General features: G+C 31.8%; 2 protein-coding genes across 2 annotated transcripts; one reads left to right on the top strand and one right to left on the bottom strand.

Moving 5' to 3' along the window:
* The first annotated feature begins 1,519 nt into the window (after positions 1-1,519).
* LOC148283270 (uncharacterized) lies at positions 1,520-14,080 on the top strand. The gene is made up of 4 exons (XM_088223750.1): positions 1,520-1,562; positions 2,357-2,439; positions 8,517-8,732; positions 12,641-14,080. The coding sequence occupies exons 1-4, from the start codon at positions 1,520-1,522 to the stop codon at positions 12,824-12,826; spliced, it is 528 nt and encodes a 175-aa protein (XP_088079876.1). The 3' UTR covers positions 12,827-14,080.
* A 1,243-nt stretch (positions 14,081-15,323) lies between these two features.
* On the bottom strand, positions 15,324-26,667 carry PGAP5 (Per1-like protein PGAP5). Its single transcript, XM_088223813.1, has 7 exons — positions 26,367-26,667; positions 24,552-24,747; positions 22,206-22,347; positions 21,668-21,834; positions 21,167-21,255; positions 18,886-19,173; positions 15,324-17,480 (listed from the first exon to the last, which is right to left on the bottom strand). The coding sequence occupies exons 1-7, from the start codon at positions 26,463-26,465 to the stop codon at positions 17,310-17,312; spliced, it is 1,152 nt and encodes a 383-aa protein (XP_088079939.1). The 5' UTR covers positions 26,466-26,667; the 3' UTR covers positions 15,324-17,309.
* Positions 26,668-26,771: the final 104 nt, after the last annotated feature.

The raw sequence follows: 26,771 nt of genomic DNA, 5'->3' as shown, positions 1-26,771 counted from the left end.
TCTATATTTTAAATTTTATTTTATTAGTATTGTTACTCGTTTATCGCAAACATATTTCGCAAATTATATTTTCTTACTTGTGTATCTTTATATTCCTTTTCAACAATGTATTTAGTCAATTGACCCGTGTCTATATATCATTATATTATAATTATCATATTTTAATTAACATGTCAGTATATCGGCTAGAACAAAAATATATATAAAGATATTGTGGTATTAAATGCGTTATTTTTTCGATTCAATCCGAAGCCAGTATTTTTCGTAATAAGGTTATATTTTAATAGACTAAAAAAACTTCGGAATAAGCGTTATACGAATTTATTAACTTTCCCTGTATTAATGACACCGTAAAATGAGTAATATGTAATTAATATTAATTCAAGATTATTTTTTACAAATCACACATCACGCAAGAGTTTAAACTAGCAATCTAGTTTCGGACAGTCAATTTTATCCAAAAAGTTCAATAAATTTGTGCGTGGGGAAAAGTACTGAGTGATTATTTTTTTTTATTTAATCATGTCATCCGACAGTGAATGCCGAAACAATTAATTAAATAAGTGTCAGTGAATATGTGAATTTACAATAATATTCATATTTGTATATCCAATTAGTAAATTATTCCTTCTCAGCTCCCTAGGTGAAGCATATGCTATAAACAACGTATGCTAGTAGTCGGCCATCAATTTTCCAAGAATTAAAATTATATAATTCTCCAAGACTTTGGCGTAAAGATTTAGCACACATGTGTAGATAAGTTTTCAAACGAAAGTTCAAATACATTGCGTTGTAGTTCTAAGGTGTAGTATCTATAATATATACGTATAAATACATTAAATTCTGAGATACCATTACTCTCCCAGAGACAACAAACCATTTTCACTCAGATATTGATTTCATTTATTACTATAGTCTACCTCATAGTTAGATCCCAGATAAAGTGGACATGAAACGTCAAATTTAAAATAAAAAAGTTAAAAGATTTTTCAAACTGAAATATTAGTTCCATAGAACCTGAACGTATACATGATACGTAAGGCTAATCATCTTGCCTTCGTATTGTAATAAATAAAATAGTTTTGACCATTTTAAAATTAAAAACTAAAAAAACGTATTTTAATCACTACATTTCAAAGATATTACTTATTTTCATTAAAATAAATTTAAAAGACAATTGATATTTTGTCTTCATATAAAAAAAATATCGGGATTCGTCCACAAAAAAAAAATTGTGAGTTTTCTCAAGCCTGGGTATTCTGTGTTGTAATTCACCACTGTAATTGGGTCTCCTGGCCTGTTATGGTGCTTTAATTTTTTTTTTTTTTAAATGGTATTTCTGCTTACTTTTAAAACACTTTAGTAAAACATTATTTATTTATTATTTGAGTATACCTATTTTTTAGTGCGTGTTAGGACATGGTGGTTGTTGAGGAGTGGATGAGATGTTGAGAATATCTCGTCCTAAGAGGAAGAAGTTAGGGAAGGAAGGTTGCGCAACTCTACTAACCTGCTGATGATGAGGCGTGACGAGTGCTGGAACCCTGGTGAAGCTGGCAGTCGTGAGACGCTGGCACAGCTTGTATGAATTGGCGGTCTAAAGGACGCAGGCACAGCTCGCTTGAGAAAAGATTAGTTAAGCGCTTCACTCGGTTGATGTTAGATTGTGGCACTCACACGTAGAATTATTGTTACATGGAGTGCGCTAGGAAATGGGAAGGACGGGTAGGTAGATATGGATTTGGTTGAGAATTGGTCCGAACAGTGGTGTTTGCAACCCCTTTAACTCCGTATGTAATTTGTGTATTTTTCGTAAATGCTATATATACTACGATTATGGTTTAGGGGGAAGTGTATTTTAGCATTTGCATGTTAGTGTAGTGAGTGACGGCTACATCTCGAAACCGGTAGTCATCAAAAGTCGGTAAATAGTTATGTACTAATATTTACTTACATTAATTAAATCTCAATTTTTCTAATACCTATCAAATATTGTTACCTAATATAAATTACAAACAAGATTACGTATTATGTATTCTACATTAAGTTTGTTCATAAGTATACTGTATCTTCGAAAAAAATACCGAAAAAAGGAGCCAGGGTATAAAAGTAATTTTATCAATAGAAAAAACCCTACAAGCGAACTTTTAAAAAATTATTTTATCAAATCGTGAATAACAGTACTGAGATTCGTTATTTGTAAATATACAGGGTGTTTTTTAAACCCTTTCACATCCGAAACCACGATGATCAGTATGGGCAAGAAGACATATTGGCACATTAAAATTAATTTTTACAACAAATAAATTTTTTTAAATATATATATGAAAAAACAAATGGTTGCTTACTTCTGCAGGGGAGAAGCGAGGAAGGCGCGGCCGCGCTGTTAGCGGTGTATCAGACTCTCCCCTCTTCCCTCCCCGTTTTGTCCCTGCAGAAGTAAGCAACCATTTGTTTTTTTTATGTATAAAAAATATTTGTTCTAAAAATATTTTAATGTGCCAATATGTCTTCTTGCTCATACTGACCATCGTGGTTTTGGATGTGACAGGGTTTAAAGAACACCCTGTATATATGATTATTAATTTTATCCAGGAGCATCTACCACCGGTTGTCAATTTCTATACACGAGTATTGCTAAAGTAATATGTAATAATACAACAGCGTCAATCGGATCAAATTACAAATCTAGTAAGTACTTTACTATACAACCTATCGACAGTAAACCGCTTTACATGGACGTAGGCACTTCATTTATAAATATGTGCATAACAATATTATACATTTTAAAAAAAAACGGGCTAAATGCTGCACATAATAACAAATGCAAGGGAAATCGCATTACTCGGTGTAAATACTTTTGACCCTTCCCTAGGTCTCAGGCAAAAGGGTACTCAGGCCTTACTTTTAAACCTGGTATAAAATTACGCCTAAATAGCGGTGGTATAGTAAACATTCTTACTTATAAACCGCCAACACCACATTTCGAAAGCTTCGATTTTTTTTCTTTTCAGATTCCCTTAGTGTCCACACTCCACACCGTACATGAACACAGAGAAAACCAAGGCCTTCACCAGTCTGTTTTTGGTGTTAATAGTTATACTGCGATTCTTCCAAATCTTCACCAGCCGACTCATAGCACTTTTGGCAATACCTGTACGTCGCTTAGTAGTTATACATGGTCGTAAATATTTTTATAAGTAACCCTTTTCTTATACCGGGTATAAATAGTTTTACCGGGAATAGTTATTCCTTGACATTAGTCAATCTAATAAGTATTACAACGAGTATAATAATCTCGTAATTAATCTAATAATTTGATTTCCTTTTCCACCATTCTTATCTGAGAGCTGCTATCGAGTCAAAAACACTAGAGGCTTCTGAATTTGTTTTACCTACAAAACTGTGTTTTCACGGGAACCATATACATTACATTTTTAAATGATATCTAACACTTCATATAATTTATAGCGTAAATTAATTGAACGTAGTTATGCAGAAAGCAGCCAGTCCAATGTTTTGAAACAATGTTATTTTGATTTTATCGGACGCAGTAAGGTCAATTCTATGTTTCGCTAAAGACAACCAGACCGCTTTCACACGAAAAAACTGTATTACAGTGAAAATGGTGTCGATCACAAAAAGAGCATTTCTCACAAAAGTGCTATTAACTCAGTTTCACTTTCTGTGGCTGGCTGCTTTGTGCATAACTACGTTCAATTAATCATTGTGTGTTGATTAATATGGTTATATTCCAATATTTTCACAATTAATCGTCAATGTACATACCTATGTTACGTTTATCTAATAAATTATTCAAGTAATTAATGCAATGTCACATATCGCTAGCCCAAAGCAACAGTGAGATATCTCTGAAGAACATTTTCTGAGATAATCGGACTTTGAGGTGTGCCAAGGGTCTGACTAAATTAAATTATTCGAAGTAGATTATGAATACTACCTTTTCACATGGGTTTACTATCTAACTTCAATATTTTATTATTTGAAAACATTCATTTATTAACATATCTGCATGTGTATCTGAAAATCGGAAATTTCTGATTTTTCTCACTGTCGCGTTGGGCTAGCGATACATGTAATATATTATTTCAGATTCACTTCCTATATTAAGTATTAATGTTATAAATCATGAACATTTTCTTATAAACGTGTTGATACTACGAGTATCAACAAAACTGTTGTAAATAATTTTATCAAACTAGCAATCTAAAATTATTAATCGTAGACTTTCAGGATAAACAAACATGTATTTATTACTAACGATTGTATGGATTTATAAAATGTGCATATTTGTTTATTTTAAAGGTAGTATTGAATCTGTATTAAAATTATATTGAAAAAAATATTGTCGATAGTGAGGAAGTTTAGTGGTTTTTGTAGTTTTTAATTTGTTTTTGGACGATAGTCTAAGGAAAAAATATCAGATAAATCTAAGGAAAAAATATCAGTCGTATTATCATAATTGTTTTAATTACTCCGCGCGTGACGTCACTAGTTCTCATCGGTGAGTTGTCTCGATTGGTGGGTTGGCGTCCTGGAAGCCGGAAATCTATCACAACTTTTTATTATCGGTTGATTTAAAAGAACTTGTGACGTAATTTGAAGTAGTTCATTTTTATTATTTTTTTCGTATATTTTAAAGAAACTTCGCTGTAATTTTTACCGCGTGTAAGAAATCATTTTTTGCATCCAATTTCCCGTACCACTGAACTTTCTTATTAAAATGCAATATTTTAATATTATAAGGCAAGACAATTTTTTAGAAACAAAAAATCTCTAACTCTGTGTCCATACGGATTGAAAATTTTGTTCTGTGTATGAAATGGAACCAGAACCCTGGACGAGTGTTTTCAACTCGATGGCGGCTCTCAGATATCAAAAAGGAAATTGAATGAAGATAAGTTCATCTCGTAGTGTAGTGGTTGGCGCGTTCGCACACAATAATTGAGGTCCTAGGTTTGATTTCCAACAGGGTGGACGCAAAAAATTGGTTTCAAATGTCGTTTTACACAGCAATATTTCATTATTTCTGGACCTAATGCTTTAGACTGATCACCTTACCTTCCATGTAACAAAGTGATCCTTAAAAATTGGAATTCTAAGGCAGTGCATTTGTATCACTTGGTGCAAATAGGGAGACGAGATGAGAAAAAGTCTGCTATGGGTGTTCTTTTCAACTGACTAATACGTCACTATAGTCGAAATTAGTTATATTTCGCGTGTCTATTGAGATGCATTGGCATCCCAACTGTCAATAACTGAATGTCATCAAATAGACTCAAACTCAATCCGTCTAAAACTGAGTTTCTGTTGACAGCGACAAAAAAGCAACAACACTTTTTAGACCGATCTCATTTTCAATCACAGGTTGTGATCTTACACCTAGTAAAAATGTTAAACTACTGTGCGTTAATTTAGATTCAGATCTTTTTCTTAATTCTCAGGTCAATAAAACGGTAAGTGCTGGTTTCTTCCATCTCCGACCAAGCAAATCCGTACGGAGAAATATTCCTTTATACGCAAAAGATCTTGTAAATGCTTATGTCGTTTTGCGTCTAGATTACTGTAATGGAATATACGCAAATCTCCCAAAATATAAACTTTAATCTGTTCAATGCCGCAGCAAAGCTTATTAAGGTAATAAAAAAATATTTTCACATCTCATAACATCTTCGAGATTTGCACTGGTTAAAAAGCCCTGAGATAATATAATACAAGCTTTGCTGGACAGTATTGAAACTCCTTCATGAAATGGCTCCAAGATATCTATCAGACCTTTGTATTAGGGAAAATACATGTCGAAGAAAATCTACTCTTAGATCAGCATTTGATTCAGGCAGAGAAAAACTTATCGAAATCCGGCGCTCCCTAAAAACTAGATTCGGAGATCGTGCTTTTGCCGTTGCCGGCCCCTCTACCTGGAACCAATTGCCTTCAAACTTACGAATCATCGACAGTCCTAGTCAGTTCAGATCCCAACTAAAATCTCACTTCTTTAGTTTATCATACCCTCAATTTTAAATCAGAAAATATAATATGAAAATATAATAGCTTCGTTAGAATGTAAGTTTACGTATACAATTGTAAAGCGCCCTTGAGGTGATTTTTCACAAAAATGGCACAATGTAAATTAGCCAAATCGATTATTTATTATATAGGGTTGTGGTTCTGTGGTGGTATTGTGGACTCACAATGAAGATGGAGGTTCAAATCCCACTCTACCACAACTCGTTTTCCATTTTTCTAGCACAAGTTATTCACAACTTTTAGGAAATGGTCCGATAATTGAAATATTCGAGTAAAAAATAAAAACTCAAATATTTCTCTTTTTTTAAATTAATAAAAAAATAGAATACATATGTATGTACTCCTTTTTAAAAATAATTTCAAGCTGCGCCTTATGAGCCAACACACGTGGATATCGGGCATAAAGTTTAACGTTTAACCCTTTATAGGATACCTAGAACAAAGTGGTACATAAATATACCACCAGAATTGAAGTAATTATTTTCTTATATTTTGTATAATGAATAAGTCTTATGTCACAAGAGTAGCGTAAAACGTACACTGGTAGATCAATCCTCTCAGCTTTTTCAAATGCAATAGGTTTATTATCTTAAAAAATAACATATTTCATTAGGTTTGAAAGACGTAAGTCAATGCAAAATATGTGTCATATAAAGGTTTCAATCAAAACTCCCTTGTTCGACGTTCATAAAATTAACGGTCTTTGTTTGTCAAACAAAATTAGTTTTATTTTAACCAATTGTCTGAATTTACCCAAATATGTAGTTTTACATAATACTTGATTTTACTCCATTGTTTCGGAATTCAATAAAAAAAAAAAGACATTTTTAATTTAAAAAATTGACTCTCCTGCAAAATTCACTTTAAGGTCAAACAGTACAAAAGCGGCACAGCGCGTCACTGCGTGGCACTGCTTGGCACGGCGTAGCAATACGAAAAATTATTTTTACTAAAAAAATTGCCGCGCAGCGCTGCTGTAGTACGATTTGACCTTTATGGCGCATCAGTTATTTATCCTTTTGACCGTTTGTTTTATGAAGGCTCTTCTAATTATATGAATCCACGAGTTTCTTTTCTGACGACCAATTATGTAAATAATATTTATATAATATTATAATGTATACATTAAATTATTATGTAGATTAATACAATATTATATTATTATGTTAATTTCGTAATATACTAATAATATTAAAACCAGTATGTAGTGACTAAGATTAAAACCGAATCAAAAATCGAATTAAAATAATAATAAAAACCACCTTTCCAATAACTGTTCTGAGAATTATTTAGTTATCTACACGTAATATTAATTTAATTTGCAATTATTGTATTTAAACTTATATAGAACAATAAACTTATATAACAACAATATTACACAAAACAAATTAACAACAAATCAGTTATTATAATATTGAATTAAACATAATATGTTTAATTGAAATATGTATTTAGTACCTATACAAGGATACTTAATCATTTATTTATTTCAATATACTTACACAAAAGCAAAATGCATTAATCAGGATTATAATATTGGACATTACGTTGAATGTGTTAGTATTTTGATTATTTATATGATATAAAGTGAAACCTAGACTTAACTTAGAAATTGTGTTTAATTTTAACTTATTTAATGGTAGATTTACCCGTTACTATTTCGTACCGATGTTTGCGCCTACCACTAGGCAATATAAGTAACTTTTTATTTGATGCATTGAGGAAGCATTCCAAAATACTCCTTAAAAATAATCTGATTGACTTCAAATATTTCTCGGCGCTAATGGTTCGCAGGCAATATGACACTTGCATGGTTTCTTTAGCAGGAGAGGGGTCTGGTACCCGGTTGCCGCATGCCGGGCCGGCTGAAACCGATACATAGGTTAGGTTAAGTTTCCATCACCAGTCATCGCAGGGAGGCGGAGGCTCGTTGTTCTGTCTTACGTCGGCTCTTTTCTTATTTCATTAGCCTCATTAAAAATGTTTTATTTTTTATCAAACTGCCTTTAACTTACGCACTAAACCAGCTTGCGGAGAACTAACGTGATTATTCAATTTGATCGAAAAAATCACAATATTGTTTTCCGATCATCGGGAAATTACTCGTACATTGTCAGTGAGCTCTTGTAATCATTTAACACTGTTTAATTGACCACAATAGAGTTTGCTTGTTTCCTTTTTTTATTCGAACGGTTGCTTTATTATTACGGACTGCGATTTTCGAATGTTTCGTTTTTGGAAAAAATAAGATCGTTTATAGGATTTAACATCATTTTATTACTCTCATGTTTATAACAAAAACATTAGTTGCGGTGATGTTTTAAAATAATATTATATCGAATGCGATAGTTTTATAATTTATTTTTAAAAATACGTTTGTAAGTTGGTTGAATACTCAGCCAACTTAGAAGAATTTCGGATATATTTGAAAAAGTTTTGACATCTAATTAAAAATGGCGTCCGTGCAGGCGGCGACATCTAGTGTCCAGCTCGGAGGGCTCCTGCCCCTCGCCGTGGCAGCTCTCCGGCTCTCCCCCTGGAGCGCCGCCCCCGCGGTGCCCCTGCCCGCGGCGCCCCACCAGACCACGATAACCCTGGAGGAAGTCTCGGGACATGACCAGCCCGGCGACTGCTGGATCGTGCTATACGACAGGGTATACGACATTACGACACTGTTGGATAAGGTGAGATATTTTATTTCATTGATTTTGAGAAGTAAGATCTTGCGCAGGTGGATTTTTTATTTGTCATATTTAGGATATTTGCAGCCCCAAATTTTGTGGGTCATTGTGATGTTTATATAGATAAATAAAATAACTTTGTTTTATAAACCCCTTTATTTATTGACACAAGTGACTAGTTTCGGCAACAACGCGTAACGAGTTTAAAGATGAAAATGATAAATTATGCATAAAATAATATCGTATATCACTTTTAAAGATCTCCACTTACTTTCAGGTAATTTTTCATATCGGGAGAGTATTTAGAAAATATTTTTTAAGGTAATGAAAAATATTTTCAATAATGGTTAAAGTCCAAACGACTTGTGTTTACTAAAAAAACTTACTAAGTGTTTTTTTTTTGTTACTATATTCTGTAACAAAATACATAGATATCTTAAACTGCTTATCAAAAGTTAAAATACTTACATTTAATTTAACAATGTTGCTTGGTTAACAAGTGCTACAATATACATACTATAATATTACGCAATTCACTAACGATTGATATGTCAGAAAAACCTATGATGCAACTTTTAATTTATTGCATTCTGAAAATATATCCGTTCGAATTACCAATACGTCAGCCTAACTTGTAAACTTCGTAAGTTCCAAACTTAATATTGTTCAGGGGAGAGTAAATGAAGTTTTTTTTTCGATATTTCTTTTAAGTGCTGAAACACTCGAGTGTACGAATATATGTATACAGTTTGTACGAACATCTATGCGAGTAATGAAATAAACGCCAAAATATCGTTTTTGACCATTTACCAAATATGCTAGAAATTTGAACGTGATGATGGATGCTGAAATGCGACCCAAAATGTCCATGGATTTTTTTATGATGAGGCTGTAATAAAAATAAACTGTATTTCGCATTGGACCCAGATACTAGTGAAAGGTAAAAAACATTTTTGCTGTAGTTGAATTATTTCTGTTTTCATTTCGTAGTTATTAAATGTTTTAATAAGTTATTGCTCAAAGTTTTGAATTTTTTAAATAACTCCGCTTCTTTTTTCCTTTTTCTCGGTTCTGTTGACTTACCGTTAGCCGGAAATCTATCACAACTCTCTTGTCATTGGTTGATTCATAAGAACTAGTGTCGTCATTCAAAGAAGTTCGTTTTTATTATTTTTTCCGTACATTTTCAAGAAACTATGACATACAATTTAATGCCCAAATTTTTACCGCGTGTAAGAAAACATTTTCATATCAAAATTTCCATTCTGCTGAACTTCCTTATTCTACGAAATATGTAAAATCAATTTTCGAAATTGATACCTGGATACTAATTAACCAAAATGCTTATAACAATCATCGTGTTTTTTTATTTAACTAAAAATAAACGAATATGGAAAAAAAGTACGTTAAAATTTCATAATTTTAAAAAATATGAAAAGTGCAACAACGTGTAATCGATGTTTAAAGAAAATGCAAATGAAGTGGAAAGCGCAACGTTATGTACATTTCATAAAAGAATAACATTATTTTATTTTTCCAATCAGCAATGATGATGCATATTCATATCTTTTCAAATCCAATCCAGTTTGTTACTGGATCTCAACCAGTTTTCCAACTATCAATTAATTTAAAAGATAAACAACATCAATATTATCAATATATATTTAACGGCACATGTATTAATTTTCTGTCCGGACTCCAAATAATTAATGATCATGGATTCAGATGTTTCTGTTTATTTACCTACAATTCATTACATTACATTTCTTTTAATTTTATTTATTTAAAAATATAACTAGGAAAAACTTCGTAGAATAATATTATCTGACAGTTTTAAGTAAATAGTGGGATTAGGGACTAAGAATCACAAGATATAAAAAGATGTTAAAATGGTGGTTGTGTCTAGCAATAGATAAATGCAAGCTGAAGAAAAAAAATCTGATAAAGCATACAGTTGTGTGTGTAAAATATAACGAGAATCCTGGACAAGGTAAAAATCCTGAAAAATAAAACTGAGTTCAGTAAGTTTGCCTCGTAGTGTAGAGGTTAGACTGTCCCCTTACCACGCTTGAGGTCTCAGCACAAACATATTTATAGCTTCCACAAGTGGAGTGTTCTGGAGAAATAAAGAACGATACGAGTTGTTACTTATGTATTTGATATTAACATAAGTTGTGTCCGTTTTTTTCCTAATTTAAAAACGAGCACAAAAAGAAGTAAAAAATTGTGAAAGTCATATATCATTCAAAAGAAAGTTTTATACCCTTAAATATAATGTGTTTGCTTTTACGTTATATATTATTTTATTTTATTACAAGCCTTCAAAAATTGAATGTTAAGAAGACAAAAGTGAGCACTTTTGACACCTCCTACACTGTTCGCGTTCAACCGAGGGATCAAAGCTGCATGCAATATTTGTGCAGTGCACGGTAAAAATGCTATGAATAATCAACTAATTTGTTGTAAAATAACGAAGGAGAATACATTATTGACTAATTTGTAGTAATTTTTTTTGTGTCCTCTTGTTCTCTTCTTTTGGAAAACAACCTACACAACTTATGTATGACACCCAATATTTTGGCCTCGCTTTATATTTTAAGTATCTCATATACCATACCATACACTAAAAAAAAAACATTGAAAATTTAATGGTACTGTTTTGTTTTTTGGTTGCTTTCTTTTGCACCACAACAGGTCAGGGGCCCAATCACAGTAGGAAATTACAACACAAAACACCCCCAGGCTTGAGTAAAATTATATTTATTTTTTGTGTTTTCAGTGAGGATCGAACCCGAAATCTCCCGTGCATGGGTCAAGTATCTTAGCCATTACACCACAGAAATCGGTGGTGTTTTAGTTTAAAATTATTACTCGTATGATTAACCTCTAACTGATAATCTAAGTCCACCTTCACATCCTGGTGAACATTCATGAGAGCGAGACTAGTGAATCTGTTGTCTCCTATTTGATTCCTAAGGTAGATCTTCAATCTTTTCAGGATGAAGACATGTCTTTCAGAGGCTGCAGTGGAAACGGGGAGAGTGTCTAAAATCTTAGTCTAAAATAGTTTTTTGTCTTGTCGAAAGTTTGAATTCGACCCAAAAATTGATAGTAGTTACCTATGGAGTTTTCGATGAGGGATGTTTGAACTCCCTAAACAGCCTTCTTATTTACCCCGTTGGGTTCGGGTTCGATTTCTGGTAGGGTCGATGTGAAATATTTGTTTTAAAGGTGGTTCTACACTGCGATTTTTCACTGTCCCTGGACTTGCACCTAAAGCGTAAAACTGATCACCTTATCTTCATGAAACAGATAATTGAATACGCTGCATATTATATACTAATATATCGCCATCATGTGCATATGGGCATGATGATGATATGATGCTCTTTTCTACATATAACAAAAGATATAGAAGATCTCAAATACGGAGTAATCAGCGCGAGTGCAAGAGAAGATATATGAATGTAGAGGGTGCGAGGTCCACAATAAAAATATAAAAAAAGAGTGTTACGGCATTCTATCTTTTTTGCTTACCCCTATGGAGAAATGAAGTGGTGTATTATTGTTATAACAATAACAAGAACAGAACCTTTTTTGTTTATGATTTATTCATTCAAATATTTAAGTTTGTTTATTTCAATTTGATTTTTTCATGTACTTCAAATGTTTTTTCACTGTATGTTATTTTATACGAGTATGTTGAAATTGTACTTTTTAATGATGTTTTTGTTCTGTATAATATATATGATGATATGTATGTTGTTAAAGTGTTATGCATAATATATTCGTCCCAACTCAGCACAGGATTTGGGTTCCATGGAGTTGGGATTTAAGTCTCAATAAATGTTACATAAATGCAATGTGAATAAAATAAATAAATTTATTTTCTTTACCTCGTATCATTTTAGCACCCCGGGGGGTCCGATGTACTGTTGGAGCACGCTGGGAGAGATGCAACAGTGGCCTTCCGTGGAACTGGACACAGCGCGGGGGTGGCTAACCTCCTGCACCCAGTCCTCCTGGGTCACTTGCCACCAGAAGAGCGCATCTACCGCAAGAACGGGGGTATTCAGCTCAGCGGAATGCCCGATTAAACTTCCTACTCACATTCCATCATTCCCACTTAGCTGACAGTTAATAAAACTCCAAAAATATAAGCTTTATTTAAAATGCTGCTGATGTCGCATTAGCTCCTATACAAGTCTGTATACTTTAGTGAAATCTCCAATGAGTAGACGTAATCTAGTGAACAAAACATTCAGTGACCAATGACGTATAAATAGACACATTATTCATATGCTACCCACCATTCACATTTGGCAAAATAATTTAAAATGAAAGAGACAACAAATCAAATATACTCGTACATATTACAAACATGCATGTAAGGTAGATTTACGCCGGCGCGTTCCATCATCAAAACAATTAACTTTGCTGAACATATTTAAGTTTTTATGTGATAACGTCTGGCACTTATTAATCCGGATAATTAGAGTTTTACTGTATTTATGTTTATGTGTGCCCTACTTCAAGATTCAAAATCTTTTTTAAAATATTTACAAATTATAAAGCTGTTGACAGGACTAAAAAATCAAAGAGGAAATAGGTAAACAAGAGTAAAATGTGAAATTTGCAGCCATAGTATTTATTTTGGTTTGAATTCTTCATTTTGCCAAACTAAACATCTATCAAACTTATTGATTAGCTTGTTGTAGCCATGTACCCTTCGATTGTTAATGTTATTTTTCTTAAATGTCTATAGATTTCAATATATCATAATTATGTCAGTGTCCTTTTGTAAAAACCTAATTTTGTAGATCATTTCAGCTGCTTCACAATTGGCTTTATGATCTAATTCAAAGTATTTCTAAATGGAGAAAGCACAATGTTATACCCAATTAGCGTAGTAGATTCATTAGGGTGTTTACTGTACCATATGTTTCACAACCATTTATTAATTGCTTCAATAAAATTATAAACAGTTTTAAAAGTATTAAGTTTTTTGGGGTTTATACGGGTGCATCTAAATAAGAAGTATTTTTTATTTTTATTTTAAATTTATTTATAAACCCTTACGGATTACATTCATTTGATTAAATATTTTTTCTTTCTTAAATTCATATTCTATTGAAAATGATAATTTTTTTAACATCTTTTGTAAAGGTTGTCTGAGTCTTTTGTTTAGTTTTGTCTGGTAGTTTATTGTATAATTTCAGTCCCTGGTTTATTAGTCTCGATTGTCCTTGTCTCGTTTTAAAATGTTGATATTATTCTGATATTCTCGTATTGTGTCCACGTTTACTACAATTTTTTTCAAATTTTAGTTCTTCGTCTACAATTTTACAACAGTGGCTAATATACGAATAAATTTAGAGGATTCTAGTTGAAAGAGTTCAGTTATATCTCATTGTTTAATTTATAGAATTCTTTAGTAGCTGTTAGATAAGGGAGGTCATATACTAACTTTAATATTTAATTTTGCTGTTTTTGTAGTCTGTTTAAATCATTTTGATTTCCTGTTCCCCATAGTAGTTGCATATAACATATTTTAGTTTTTACATAGGCTTCATACACTAGATTGTTTTCCATTTTTGATTTTGAAAAAAGGCTCGATAATGTCGCCACTTCACTAATTTAATTGTATACTATTATATAATATAAAATGATAATATAATGAAGGTATTATGCAAATTGAAGATAAATATTATTTATTTAGTTGAAGGAAATTGATACAAGTAAATTCAACATAAGGAATATATTGAAATATAAAGTGAGAAACTATTTTTACGAAGTGGCAATTTTATATTATTTTTAAGTATTTATTATTTTGTATGTTTTTAATAAAATTGAAGTATGCACATGCAATTGATTTTGTTTTTCTTTAACACTACAGTATGAATTTTGATAGAAATCTTAGAATCTAGTAAAATTGTAAAGAATTTACTAAATTGTTTTGTATACAATAAATTAATGTTTTAATATATCTTTGGCGAATCTTTTAAATCCATATAAATTGGCCAATATGTGCCACGCAAATTTCAAAATATATATATGGAGATATGCATATGAAATTACGGCAGAAATAAAGTAAAATATAAAAAAAAAAACATTTTGCAAAAAAACTTGCTCCATTTTCATTGGGAAAATGAATTCCTAGTCTGCGATATGCATCATTCCATTGCATCATGTGTTCCAATAGAAGGCAAGAAACTACTGTCTTTCATAGCAGCAGTTTTCCTTGCTCCTTATTTAATCATATCTGATATAAAAAATATTTTATTTCTTCTATATATTTAATTTGAGTAATTAGTTAAGACTTATTATGTAATGTAATTGTTTATTCAAGTATTCATACAGTATTTTTATATAAAGGATGCCTTCTTTGACTCTCTGTCATGGTGGGAGGCAGTTTTTAATAAAAATAAACTTTTGGAAATAATTACTCTGTTAATTTGTTTAACTGATTTTCCAGACCTGAGGTGAGAGGGTTAAAAGCAAACACCACTGTCTATAATCACTGTTTTTGGAAAGACCAACAAATCCAGTCGTGGAAAGATTATTTCTTTTAAGGTCAGTATTATGCACATTGAACTTAAAATTAATAGTCTTTTCGTGATTTGTTATACCACGCACCAGTTGGACATTGAACTTGAACAAAATAGTATTTAAATCTAAATTTGTTGCAACAGAGAGGGAAAACATTTTTGAGAAGGTAATACGGAAATTTCGGCATTCACAGGGCTTTTGATCTGTCATTGGCTGGTTTAAGTTGCCACTTTACACACTGTGAAGCATTCACCATTCTGTCTATGTTTAAACATCCACATTTCTGCAACTCTTCCATTTGTCGACTTTTGTGAAGTAAAAGAGCTTCTCAAAAATATTTTCCCTCTCTGCTGCAACAAATTTGGATCTAAATAACTCCCTAGGGAGGAAATCCAGCCTGTCTGCAAATATTTGGAGCAAAACATTGTTGAAAATAGTATTTCGCTGCTAATTTTATTGGTCTTTCCAAAAACAGTAATCATGGGTGGCATTTTTCTATTTAACCCACTCAACTAATGTTTACAAAAATGGCAATACATAAATCATCCTGAATATAATTAAATAGAAAACGATAATCAAGGGGTTTTCAAGCTACATTGTGGGAAACTAAATCAACCTATGGTAGGTATATACATTTATTTATTTCATTTATTTATTTTTATTTACATAGAGAACGTTACAGAGTATACAATTCATTCTCAATACATTACAAAATATACACATCAGATAATTTAAATAGCAAGAAAGAAGAGAAAAGAAAAAAAAAACATGTAAAATGAACATACATATTACAATTTGGAAATTGCCTTACTAAGAGAAATCTCACTGTATATATATGAAATATATCGACATTCAGGGCGATATGATTGAATAACACGATTGCTCTACCTACCGGCATAACCATTGGCAGGTCGGTTCTGCATCGTGGTAGGTAGAACAACCTGTGTTGCCTTTGTCGAAGATAATTATCAGGGACAAATAGCCCAAATTTCTTCGGAATATCGGAATTATGTATGCGACTACCAATCAGTTGAAAAAAGTGAACACCCAAATGAATATCCCTTCTCCCCAACAATGATTGTTAGCCCAGCATTCCTAGTAAGAAGTCATTCGGGAAAAGCCACCGGTAATATCCATACTCCCTGAGATACAGATAAATCAGATTTTTTTTCTGCACCCTCTCTATCGACCAAATGATGGAACTAAATTCGATGCGACTTCTTATCAAGGAATTATACAATGTTTTCAGAACCTGAATGTTTAAAAAAATCTTGGCATTTCTAAGAACAAATCCAAGCATTTTAAGGGAGTTACAGCATAATGATATTACAAGTAGATTATTCATTTGTTTACGGTTCCAGGAACCATTTACATAATAACAATACAACCAGTGAAAAAAAAATTAGCATAATATTAAAAAAAGAACAAAAACATCGAAAAAATTAAACAATAGTAAACAGTATTTATAGAAAAAATAAATATTACATCTGTAACAAATATAAATATTTACCTACATAAAAGAAAGGTGAATTAAAGAAAATAGCAGCTTTAAAAAAGAGGAAGAGAAGAAAGATTATTTTTTTTAATGCTTTAAAAGGAAAGTAAAAAAGTTAACATCATGGTATATATAAATATTAATACTAAACAATTATAAATTAAAAATATAATTAAAAATACAAGAGTTCAAATTTAAAAAGATTAAATGAAAACTTAGCATCAAATAGCACCCCGTCGACGATCATTCAAGTTTTACATCCTCCATGATATAACAGAAATAAATTATTTTGGGCGCTCTTGTGTACGACCTGACAAAACATTCAGAGACATTGAAGAAGAAATTTGTTTCGTTTACTCCATTGTATAATATTTTGAATGTCATACTGAAGCTTCAAACAGTCATATATATTGTATTGAGCCCTAACTGTTGATTTTTGGTGGAATTCACACGTTCAAGCACTAACTAATTAGAAATATGTATATTAATATTTTTAATAGTTTTTACATAGACATTAAACACATTAAGTATTAAAACTAATGATAACTTTTCTTAGAATACATAATACTATACCTCCTCCTTCGTTTCAAGTAAATTGCTGTGAAAATCATAAAAAGTACGCCTGACAGTAAATATATTCGAACGACTGTACTCTCTTTGGGCATATGACACTTACTAATCTTATATTCACTAGGAGTGAACACACCCTGAAAAATAAAAGTCACATTTGAAGAAAGATGTTTACATAAAATCATTCAATATACGGAGGTGTGTTCAGAAGATAACAGGAATTTTCGTTTTTTGAAAAAAATATTTATTTATTCGTCTACATTAATGTTGTCGCCTTTGAAATAGTCCCCATTAGATATTATGCACTTGTGCCAACGCTTCTTCCAATGTCTTCTCGCGTTCTCTTTATTTTTGGAAATAGGAAAAAGTCACACGAAGCCATGTCTGGCGAATATGGAGGCTGGAGCATCGTTACAGTATTGTTTTTGTCCAAAAATTCACAAACTAGCAATGAAGTGTGAGCAGGCGCATTATCATAGTGCAAAAGCCATGAATTGTTTTGCCACATATCCGGGCGTTTTTTTTTATTGCTTCACGCAAACGGCGTTGAACTTGTAGGTAGTACTTCTTATTGACAGTTCGACCTCGTGGCAAGAATTCGTGATGCATTATGCCATTAAAATCAAAGAAAACAGTGAGCATCACCTTCACGTTCGAAAGCACTCGTCTAGCCTTTTTTGATCTTGGCAATCCAGAATGCCTCCACTGGGACGATTGAGCCTTAGTTTCGACGTCATATTCGTAAACCCATGTTTCGTCACCTGTTATAACACGTTTTAGTAATTCTGCATCATCGTTGATTTCATTTGGTGACACCTGAGCAACTTCCATTCGCCGCTGTTTTTGTTCAAAATTCAACCATTTTCGGACAAATTTTGCTGCCACGCATTTCATCCCCAAAAAATTATAAAAAATTTAATGGCATGAGCCAATCAGTAAACAATGAATACAGCTAAAAAACATTGCATACTTCAGGGGCATGTATACCAACATAATAAAAAATTTGACAATCAGACTCTCCAAACCCGCAAAAATTTTAAATTCCCGTTATTTTCTTAACTCACCTCGTATAACAAAAATGTATTTATGCTGGTAATAATATTTGATGAAGTACATTTAACAATATTACGAGTATGTTCAAATGTTTGTAAACAATGTAAACACTCAGACTTCCATATTCCCTTCTCAAAGAAGTATTAGATCTCTGTTAAAAGAGGTGTTGGGAGGTTGCATAAAAGATAAGCCTTCAACATTGCCCCGATAGCACGTAGGGCATGAAATAAAAAAGCAGAGGACAGAAAGTGGAGAGAACTGAAGAAAAAGAAGACATTATTTTCAAAATAATTCTTACTGCGGAACAAACTGTTAAAAATGGACAATCATTCAGTAATTTATTTTATGTAATGGAAACAATATTTGTTTTTGTTATCAATGAAATTCAACATCAGAAATACACAAAAAAAATAACATAAACAACTCGGTGAATAAATGTTTAGAATAGTTCATTTTAGTGACATTTTAATAAACATAGAATCCACTCACCAGCATGTAACTAGGATTGTTTTTGTTTCTCCAAGAAAATGATGGAACCGAATACTCAATCATTTTCTTTTGATCGGAACCATCCGGTCCTATGTTGTGGGTGATATAACACGCATGGTGTGTATGACCTCCCAATACAACTCTTGGTTGAAGATTATCCACAAGGTATTCTGTAGACTCCCGAGACAGACAATCCCAGCGTTCGCGAAATCTTATGGTTCTCTCTGATAGTGGAGCTGCGTCAGACCCGGTACACGCTTCTTCAGAAATTCTATATAGCGGAAAATGCTGTAAATAAACATTTGATACAATAAACACAATGTGCAGAAAAAATATTGTCAAATAAAATTAGACTAATATTCAATGAGGACCTTCATAATAGGCATTAACTGATTGCTAGATTCACAATATAGATAAATTTATTGAAGTTTCTTTGTCTTCTTATTGACCTCAAATATAATAAAAAAAATACTTTTTCTTTATTTTATTAAATATATTATATATTTAAAAAGAAAGAAAAGACAGATGGACAAACAGTAATGAATATTTCAAACTCTAAAAGTTAAGTTATTTAATTAATTGCCAATGTTTGCGAACTTCCTCGCTATTCCACCTTGAGGTGGATCAATAGCACACCTAGTGGTGAATTATCAAACTACGGGTTATGAGCTTTCTTTTTTGTAGAAGATTCTGATAGTTGGCTATGCCGGGAAAGATAAAATTAACAAACATGTGAAATCCAATTAATTAAATGGATAGTCCATTTAGGCGTGAAAAATTTCTATCGCATTTTTCCAATAATCGTTCATTCCAAGATAAATTTTCTGATGGAATTGTATGATTTTTATCCATACAGGATCCATTTTCCTTTATATATTTCTGAGCATATTATTTATTAATGCTTGACTTTTCATTAACATAGACTAGTTACAATAATACCATGTTTATCAAACATAATATTCATTATTACCTAATTTTCAGTTGATGAATTTAAACAATTTGACCTCGCCACATGCAAATGTGATTTACCTATTGACGAGGTCTACGTTCAAGGCGTACGAAAGGAATGTGGTGTTTTAACGCTGCCTGGTTGAATTTCGATAAAAACTGGCACCTCAATATTCAAGAATATAATATTACATTTGCGAGTATTGACCAGCGAATGTTATCTAAACTTAACCAGACAGAGTCACAACAAAGTAATGCATTCATTCCGTGTGCCTTGAACGTAGACATCGCTATACATGACTTTGATTTCATCTGATATCTTAAATTTGATCCTGGAAATCATCTCAATCCTTGCCAGGAAAACATTTACTTATGATGCTTGACCAAAAATTCACATACTGATATCCATAATCAAATGCTAGAATAATTTTGGGATAAATTTGAGGATGCATTTCTTCTACAAACTGAGCAACATGGTATTCATCAAGTTTACGACACATTATGAATTTGTGTAGGTTGAGAGTTGAAATTGCAGCAAAAATCGTGAAAAGATGAATATACTTTTCCATTTAGTATTAAATTCATTCAGATAACCTAAAAATCATATTATCCTAACGATCTTCATATATCTTTGTAAGTTTCAATCTGGGATTATTATAGTAAAATAAAATCTTTAACCTAACTTAATAATTTCTTTAATATTATGGAAGAAAACTTCACAAAACACTATTGAATGTGAGGCTAGATTTTGTTCTGACATATTTGACTATTTTGACTTTGATTTTCAGAACAAAATTTGTATAAACAAATCATATTGTATTACTTATTTTCTAGAATTTTATATGGTATTCTTTTTGTCCATGCCAGGATCACAGTATATTACCTCTCAGTTATTTTCTCATGCTTTTCTACAAGGAACACAACTTTAATATTTAATCTCTCATGTATTTTATATATTTTAAAGCATGAAGTTCTTTATGAAATATATTTGATACCATAGAATAACTTTTGTATCTGGTAAACGAACTATATTGTTCTTCTATAATTATGTATGAACGTTAATCACATTTAAATATTTTATAAACTTGTATTCATCATTCTGACTCTTTTATTTCAAGATTAAGATAAACAGCTTGAAACTTGTATCTTTAGTTAATTTGCTACATTGTAATATTACTCTTTTATTATAAATTTTGAGAGTTTCGTTTCTCTTGATTGAGCTATGCTGCTGAACAGTGGTTTAGATTTTGTTTAGGTACTTTTCTTAATTTTTTTCCTTGGATTTTTTTCTCAATATGAAATTTTGGAGGAAAAATTCCTTCTGTTACAATACCTGCAGCACAATAGGTCTGCTGTAATGATCCAAATGGTTATAATGGTCACATTTTTTGGCACTTGTTCCTTTCATGCATCGTAAAACAGCTGCAAAAAATATATTATATTAGAATGGAATCTTCATGAAATGAAAATAAATAAGTCAATGGTAACAAAATAAAATCTCTAAAGATTTAAAATAGAGGAACAAATTTTCCCGCTTCCAATTTTTTTGAATGGCGTACATTTTTAGTGTGAAATATACAAACAGCTTGGAGCAACAGATCATTTTTGGAACATTTGATGATAGGCGAGGAAGGGGACGTTTACAAATGAGGTGGACAGATCTAAACAAGAGTCATGGATGCCACACTTTATTAGTTTGCGAGAATGGCGGAGGACTGAGAAGGATGGAGGAGACTCGTCCGGGAGCATAGTGATCACGATCCTCGTAACCATGGGACTGACTAGAAAGATGAATATGAACCGGCCTTAGCTTGCTGTAATATTGGTAACTTACATGTAATATTATTTAACACAGATTCAGCCTTATGGCACAGAAAACAGCCATCTCCTTCCATTGCCATGGAGTTGATCAACACAAAATGGTTTCCTCTAATGGATATCATCTGCACAGGCGGAGCGTTCAATAAACGCGAAAATCTATCTGCTAAATACGGAGTTACACTGAAAGAAAAATATTCACAATTTTGTAGTTACTCTATTCTTGAAAACTAATACGCCGTTTTAAAATAATGTCTGTGTTGTTTAGTTTTATAGTTAAAGTAACAATTTATAAATATTTTTTTTAATTTTCAATAAATGGCTTGAAATAAATGTTATTGTGATTTGTAAAAATGTGCCCCTATAGATCCTTTATTGAATTTAAAATAAAATTGTAACTGCGCTTTGTCTTTACAGTTATGGTAGTGATACGTATCTCGGATACAATTTTTTAATAAAATCTTTTATAATACATGAAAAATAACATTTAAATATAATATGCACAGAGCTGCACTGCAAGACATAATAAAGTTAATATTTTTAAAAACAATTACCTATAATGAAAACCAATATCATGATTTCCCACAACAACATATGTTTTCGTACTTGATGGAGTAGTAAACATTTTTTGGAAACGTTCTACATATTCATTGAATTCAACACCACTGCACCAAAGGCCTTCATCAAAGATGTCACCTAAAACAATGTTTAAAATCAGGTTAACTTACACAGAGTAAACTAGTAAAGATTACTTATAAATCAAAAGCAAAATAAAACTCTTTATATTACTTTATTAAAACACTATATCTTATAGAAAGATTCATTGCGTAGTAAGTATTATTTCTAAACTGTGGTGGCAAAAGGCTAATCTGTCACAGACACTATTTTCAGGAGAGCAAAAAGAAAGTTTCAAAATTGGTTGGGCAGGATATTATAAAAGATAATTCCATGTATCTTATATCTTTATCCTTATATTAGTATTGCTTTATTCCTTTGCCACATCAAAGAATATACTCTTTGGGACATTTTTCGGAACAAACTTGAAAAATGACAAAAACAGCATCTATAACCATTTGCCATCACAGCAAAATTACAGTTCACAAGCCAAATTCTTGCCATCTGCGGGAGTTTTTAATTTTCTGCTTCAATATAAAGAAACATGCGTCTGAGGCTCATCGATTCCTCTCAAATACTTATGGTGAGGCTGTTATTAGTGAAAGAACGTGTTGTGATTGATTTCAACGCTTCAAAAATGGTAATTATCACGTCGAAGACAGCCATAGACACGGAAGAAAGAAGATTTTCGAAAATGCAGAATTGGAGGCATTACTTGATGATGACTAGCGCAAAAGTCGAAAAGAATTAGCACGATCATTGAGAGTGACGCAACAAGCAATTTCAAAACATCTCAAAACCATGGGAATGACTCGGAAGCAAGGAAATTGGGTGCATATGCGTTGAAAGCGTGAGATGTTAAAATATGTTTGTTTGCTTGTAGACAATTGTTTGAAAGGCAAAGAAGGAAGGGACTTCTGCATCGAATTGTGACTGGCCGCGAACAATGGTTCCATTACAATAACCCGAAGCGAAGAAAATTATGGGGATTTCCCAGCCATGCTTCCACGTCGACGGCCAAACTGAATACTCACGGCTCTAAGGTCATGCTCTGTATTTAGTGGGACCAGCTCAGCGTCGTGTATTATGAGCTGTTAAAACCATGTGAAACAATCAAAGGTGATTGTTATATGTATTTGAGCTGCGCATTGAAAGACAAATAGCCGCAATACAACGAGAGACACGATAAAGTGATTTTGCAGCATGACCCCATATTGCAAACGTGGTCAAGACATATACTTGGAAACGTTAAAATGGGAAACCCTATCTCACCTTCCGTATTCTCCAGACGATGCTTCCTCTGACTATCACTAGTTTCGATCAATGGCACACATCCTGACTGGCCAGAACTTCGGAAAAAAGGCGTAAGTAATGTTGTACACCTAATATATGACTTCAATTATATCAGCTGATAAGTTTTCTTTAGGCATACTTTCTCTTTGTCTTTATCTACATCATCATCATTATCATCAGCTATACAGCCCATATCCATATCTGCTTAACAAAATGGATTTTTAACCCTTGAAAATAGACGCACTATATCTGAATTATGCTATTTATATAAATTATTAAATAATAAAGTAGGCTCTTTTAACCTACTCTCCAAAATTAATCTTAATGTTTCCTTTCACGTAACAAGAAATAAATATTTATTCCATCTGCCAGTCTGTAGTACTAACTATGCACAACACTCTTTCCTCTATCGTTCTTGCTCTAACTATAATGCATTTTTTTGCATCTATTGATATATTTAACACGCCCCTTAATTTATTTCAACATAAATTAAGACTGATTCTTTCTGGCTGCGATACGATCCCACTTGCTATTTAATTATGCTTACACTTACGCACACCTGAACACTTAATCCCACATACACACCTATACATATATTTTCATACAAATACACATAAACACACCCTTTTGTTGTACCACACTTTAATATGTATGATTTTTATTTAGAAACTTCGCTGCTCTGTCCTTAAACTGTATCTTTTTTTATGTTATTCTATCATTGTCTACTGTTTGTTTCTGTAAAATAAACAAATAAATCAAAATCCTGCTGCACTCCATCCAGCTATCGGAGTTTGGGTCTCTCAATGCTACGTCTACCTTAGGGCTTTGTGTGAAGTATCTTACTAGGCACTCTCTCTTCACTGATTTTTTTCTTTATCTAGCCTGTGAAATATTTCAAATATATTGGGATTATCTGAGAATATCCGGGTTTTCTTTATACCACATGTCCCAGTGTATCAAAGGTATACTGTAATAAAAGTTTGAAAGCTTACCCAAAAAAAACACAACTTCGGGATTGTGTAATGTCATGGCTGACTGAAAGCTTCTTTGCATTTGCCACTCTCTTCTCAGTTTATCGAACCAATGGCCATTTCTTTTCCCAAGTAAATGCGTGTCAGCGAGGAACATGGCGTATACAGGCTTAACATTATCTGGGTGAACATGGTTTTCCAGTGTGGGCCATTCACACTGCAATAGGTATAACATTATTTATGGGTGTACCCGCTTAATACACTTTTTGCATTGCATTAAGTGATATATTATTTAATTAAAATGTAACAAATTGGCGGCCTCCGTGGTGTAGTGGTCAAGACGCTTGACTCACACACGGAAGGTTCCGAGTTCGATTCCCGGTGAGAACACAAAAAATTTACTGTGATTTTTCTCAAGCCTGGGTGTTTTGTGATGTAATTCACAACTGTAATTGGGCCTCCTGGCCTGTTGTTGTGCAAAAAATAAAATAAAATAAATGTAAACAACAAAAAAATGTAAATAAATAATATTCACTCACTACCTACTTGATAATTAATTATTTTACTCATGTAAGTCAAAAATATATCGTTTTATACTTCATTCATCATAAATCATAAGAAGAAAATACAAAAAAGAATGAATTTCCAAAATATAAAAATCCAAATTTTAAATTATAATTTGTTACTGTTTATTTTGAAATTATTAAGACTTAGCGATAGGAGAGTTATAACTGATTTATTAAATTTACATAAAATAATCCATTCTATGTTTGACACCCCTGCAATTTTATCACTAATTAATTTTAATGTACCGAAAAGGACAACTCGGCAAACCTACCAATACTGTGGCAACAATACTTCGACATCATATGGTAAAAATGCAATCATCAATAGACTTCACTCTCTAGGCAATGAGTACCAGGACGTTGGTGACTCATTTCACATGAAATTTAGTTCATATAGAATGGCTCTTCTCCTGTATTTCATTGGTAATAGTTCTAGGTAACTATTTGTTACTATTGTTAAAAATTGTTTACTTCTTTATTAGTGTTTTTTTCATTTTTTCTTTTTTCGTTTGTTTTCTTGAATCAATTTATAAGTACAAAATATTTCTCTTGATCATTTTTTTTTACATCATTTTATATTTTTATCCATAAATATTTACTATTTACCTAAGTATTAGTTTTAAATAATAATACATTTATCTTTTTTATTTTTATGTTTAATATTATTTAAAATTGTTTTCTTAGTTTTTTTTATTTTTTAACTGGTTCAAAGTATTTCTAATGCCAAATTAACTTTTTTTATCGATAATTCTATAACTGGTAATATTTTATTCTTTTATATAGTTTATCTTTTTTAGACTTTCTTAATTTGTTAATTAATCATATTGTTTTAAATGCTCTGTATTACTTATAATTATGCTTACATGTATATATATTTAATTGTATGTGTAACTAATATGTAAAAGGCACTGAGTGCCGTTTATTTTAATAAAATAAAACAGTGTTTTTAAAAACATCAATGCAACCAGTGCCGGATGTAATGGGATTTAACACCCAATCATTTATTTATAAAATTATTTTATTTTAGTCTCATTAGAATTGGGAATAAGTGATTTGATTAGATTATGTACACCTTGTCATAACAAGTAGATAACCGTTGATTAAATATCAATAACGTTCAATAGTAAAACCCGTGTAAAAAGGGAAACGAAACACGGTTTTTTTACATTCAGTAAACTACTAATAACAAGAAATAGAGAAATATTGTAGGATCATTATTATTCAAACTACTGACTTTAAATATTAGAGGAATATTCTTTTTATAACTTACCTGTAAGAGGACCACATAATATATAAAATATTCGCAATAAACAAAAACTGATATGACGAAAATTAATAATTTTAAAAGGTCGTCATTTCGAACTTTCATGGTTTTATTAATGAAAACCCATGAATGTATTTTTTTTAATAGACCACCAAAGATATAAAGTGAAGCGAAAGGTATATCAATCGAGATAAACCTGCTAAAACGACAAATCAATGTTATTGATTTCGGCGAATACAATTTTTTCACAATTTTCAGCTATCTTCCGGGTTTTCAGTTTTCACCGATTTCAATATTATTTGACACTGACAGATTAACTTTAAAAAAGCATAGACAAATAAAATAAATTCATAGATCATAGAAGAAGCCAATACGCTTTGTATGCAAAAGGATAAAATCTTTTTCAAGAAA

This window comes from Micrasema longulum, unplaced genomic scaffold, assembly GCF_059751315.1.
Source record: "Micrasema longulum isolate JH-2025_06_02 unplaced genomic scaffold, ASM5975131v1 h1tg000251l, whole genome shotgun sequence".
NCBI lineage: Eukaryota > Metazoa > Arthropoda > Insecta > Trichoptera > Brachycentridae > Micrasema > Micrasema longulum.
Note: the sequence above shows the minus strand (reverse complement) of the source record. Positions and strands in the feature narration are given on the sequence as shown.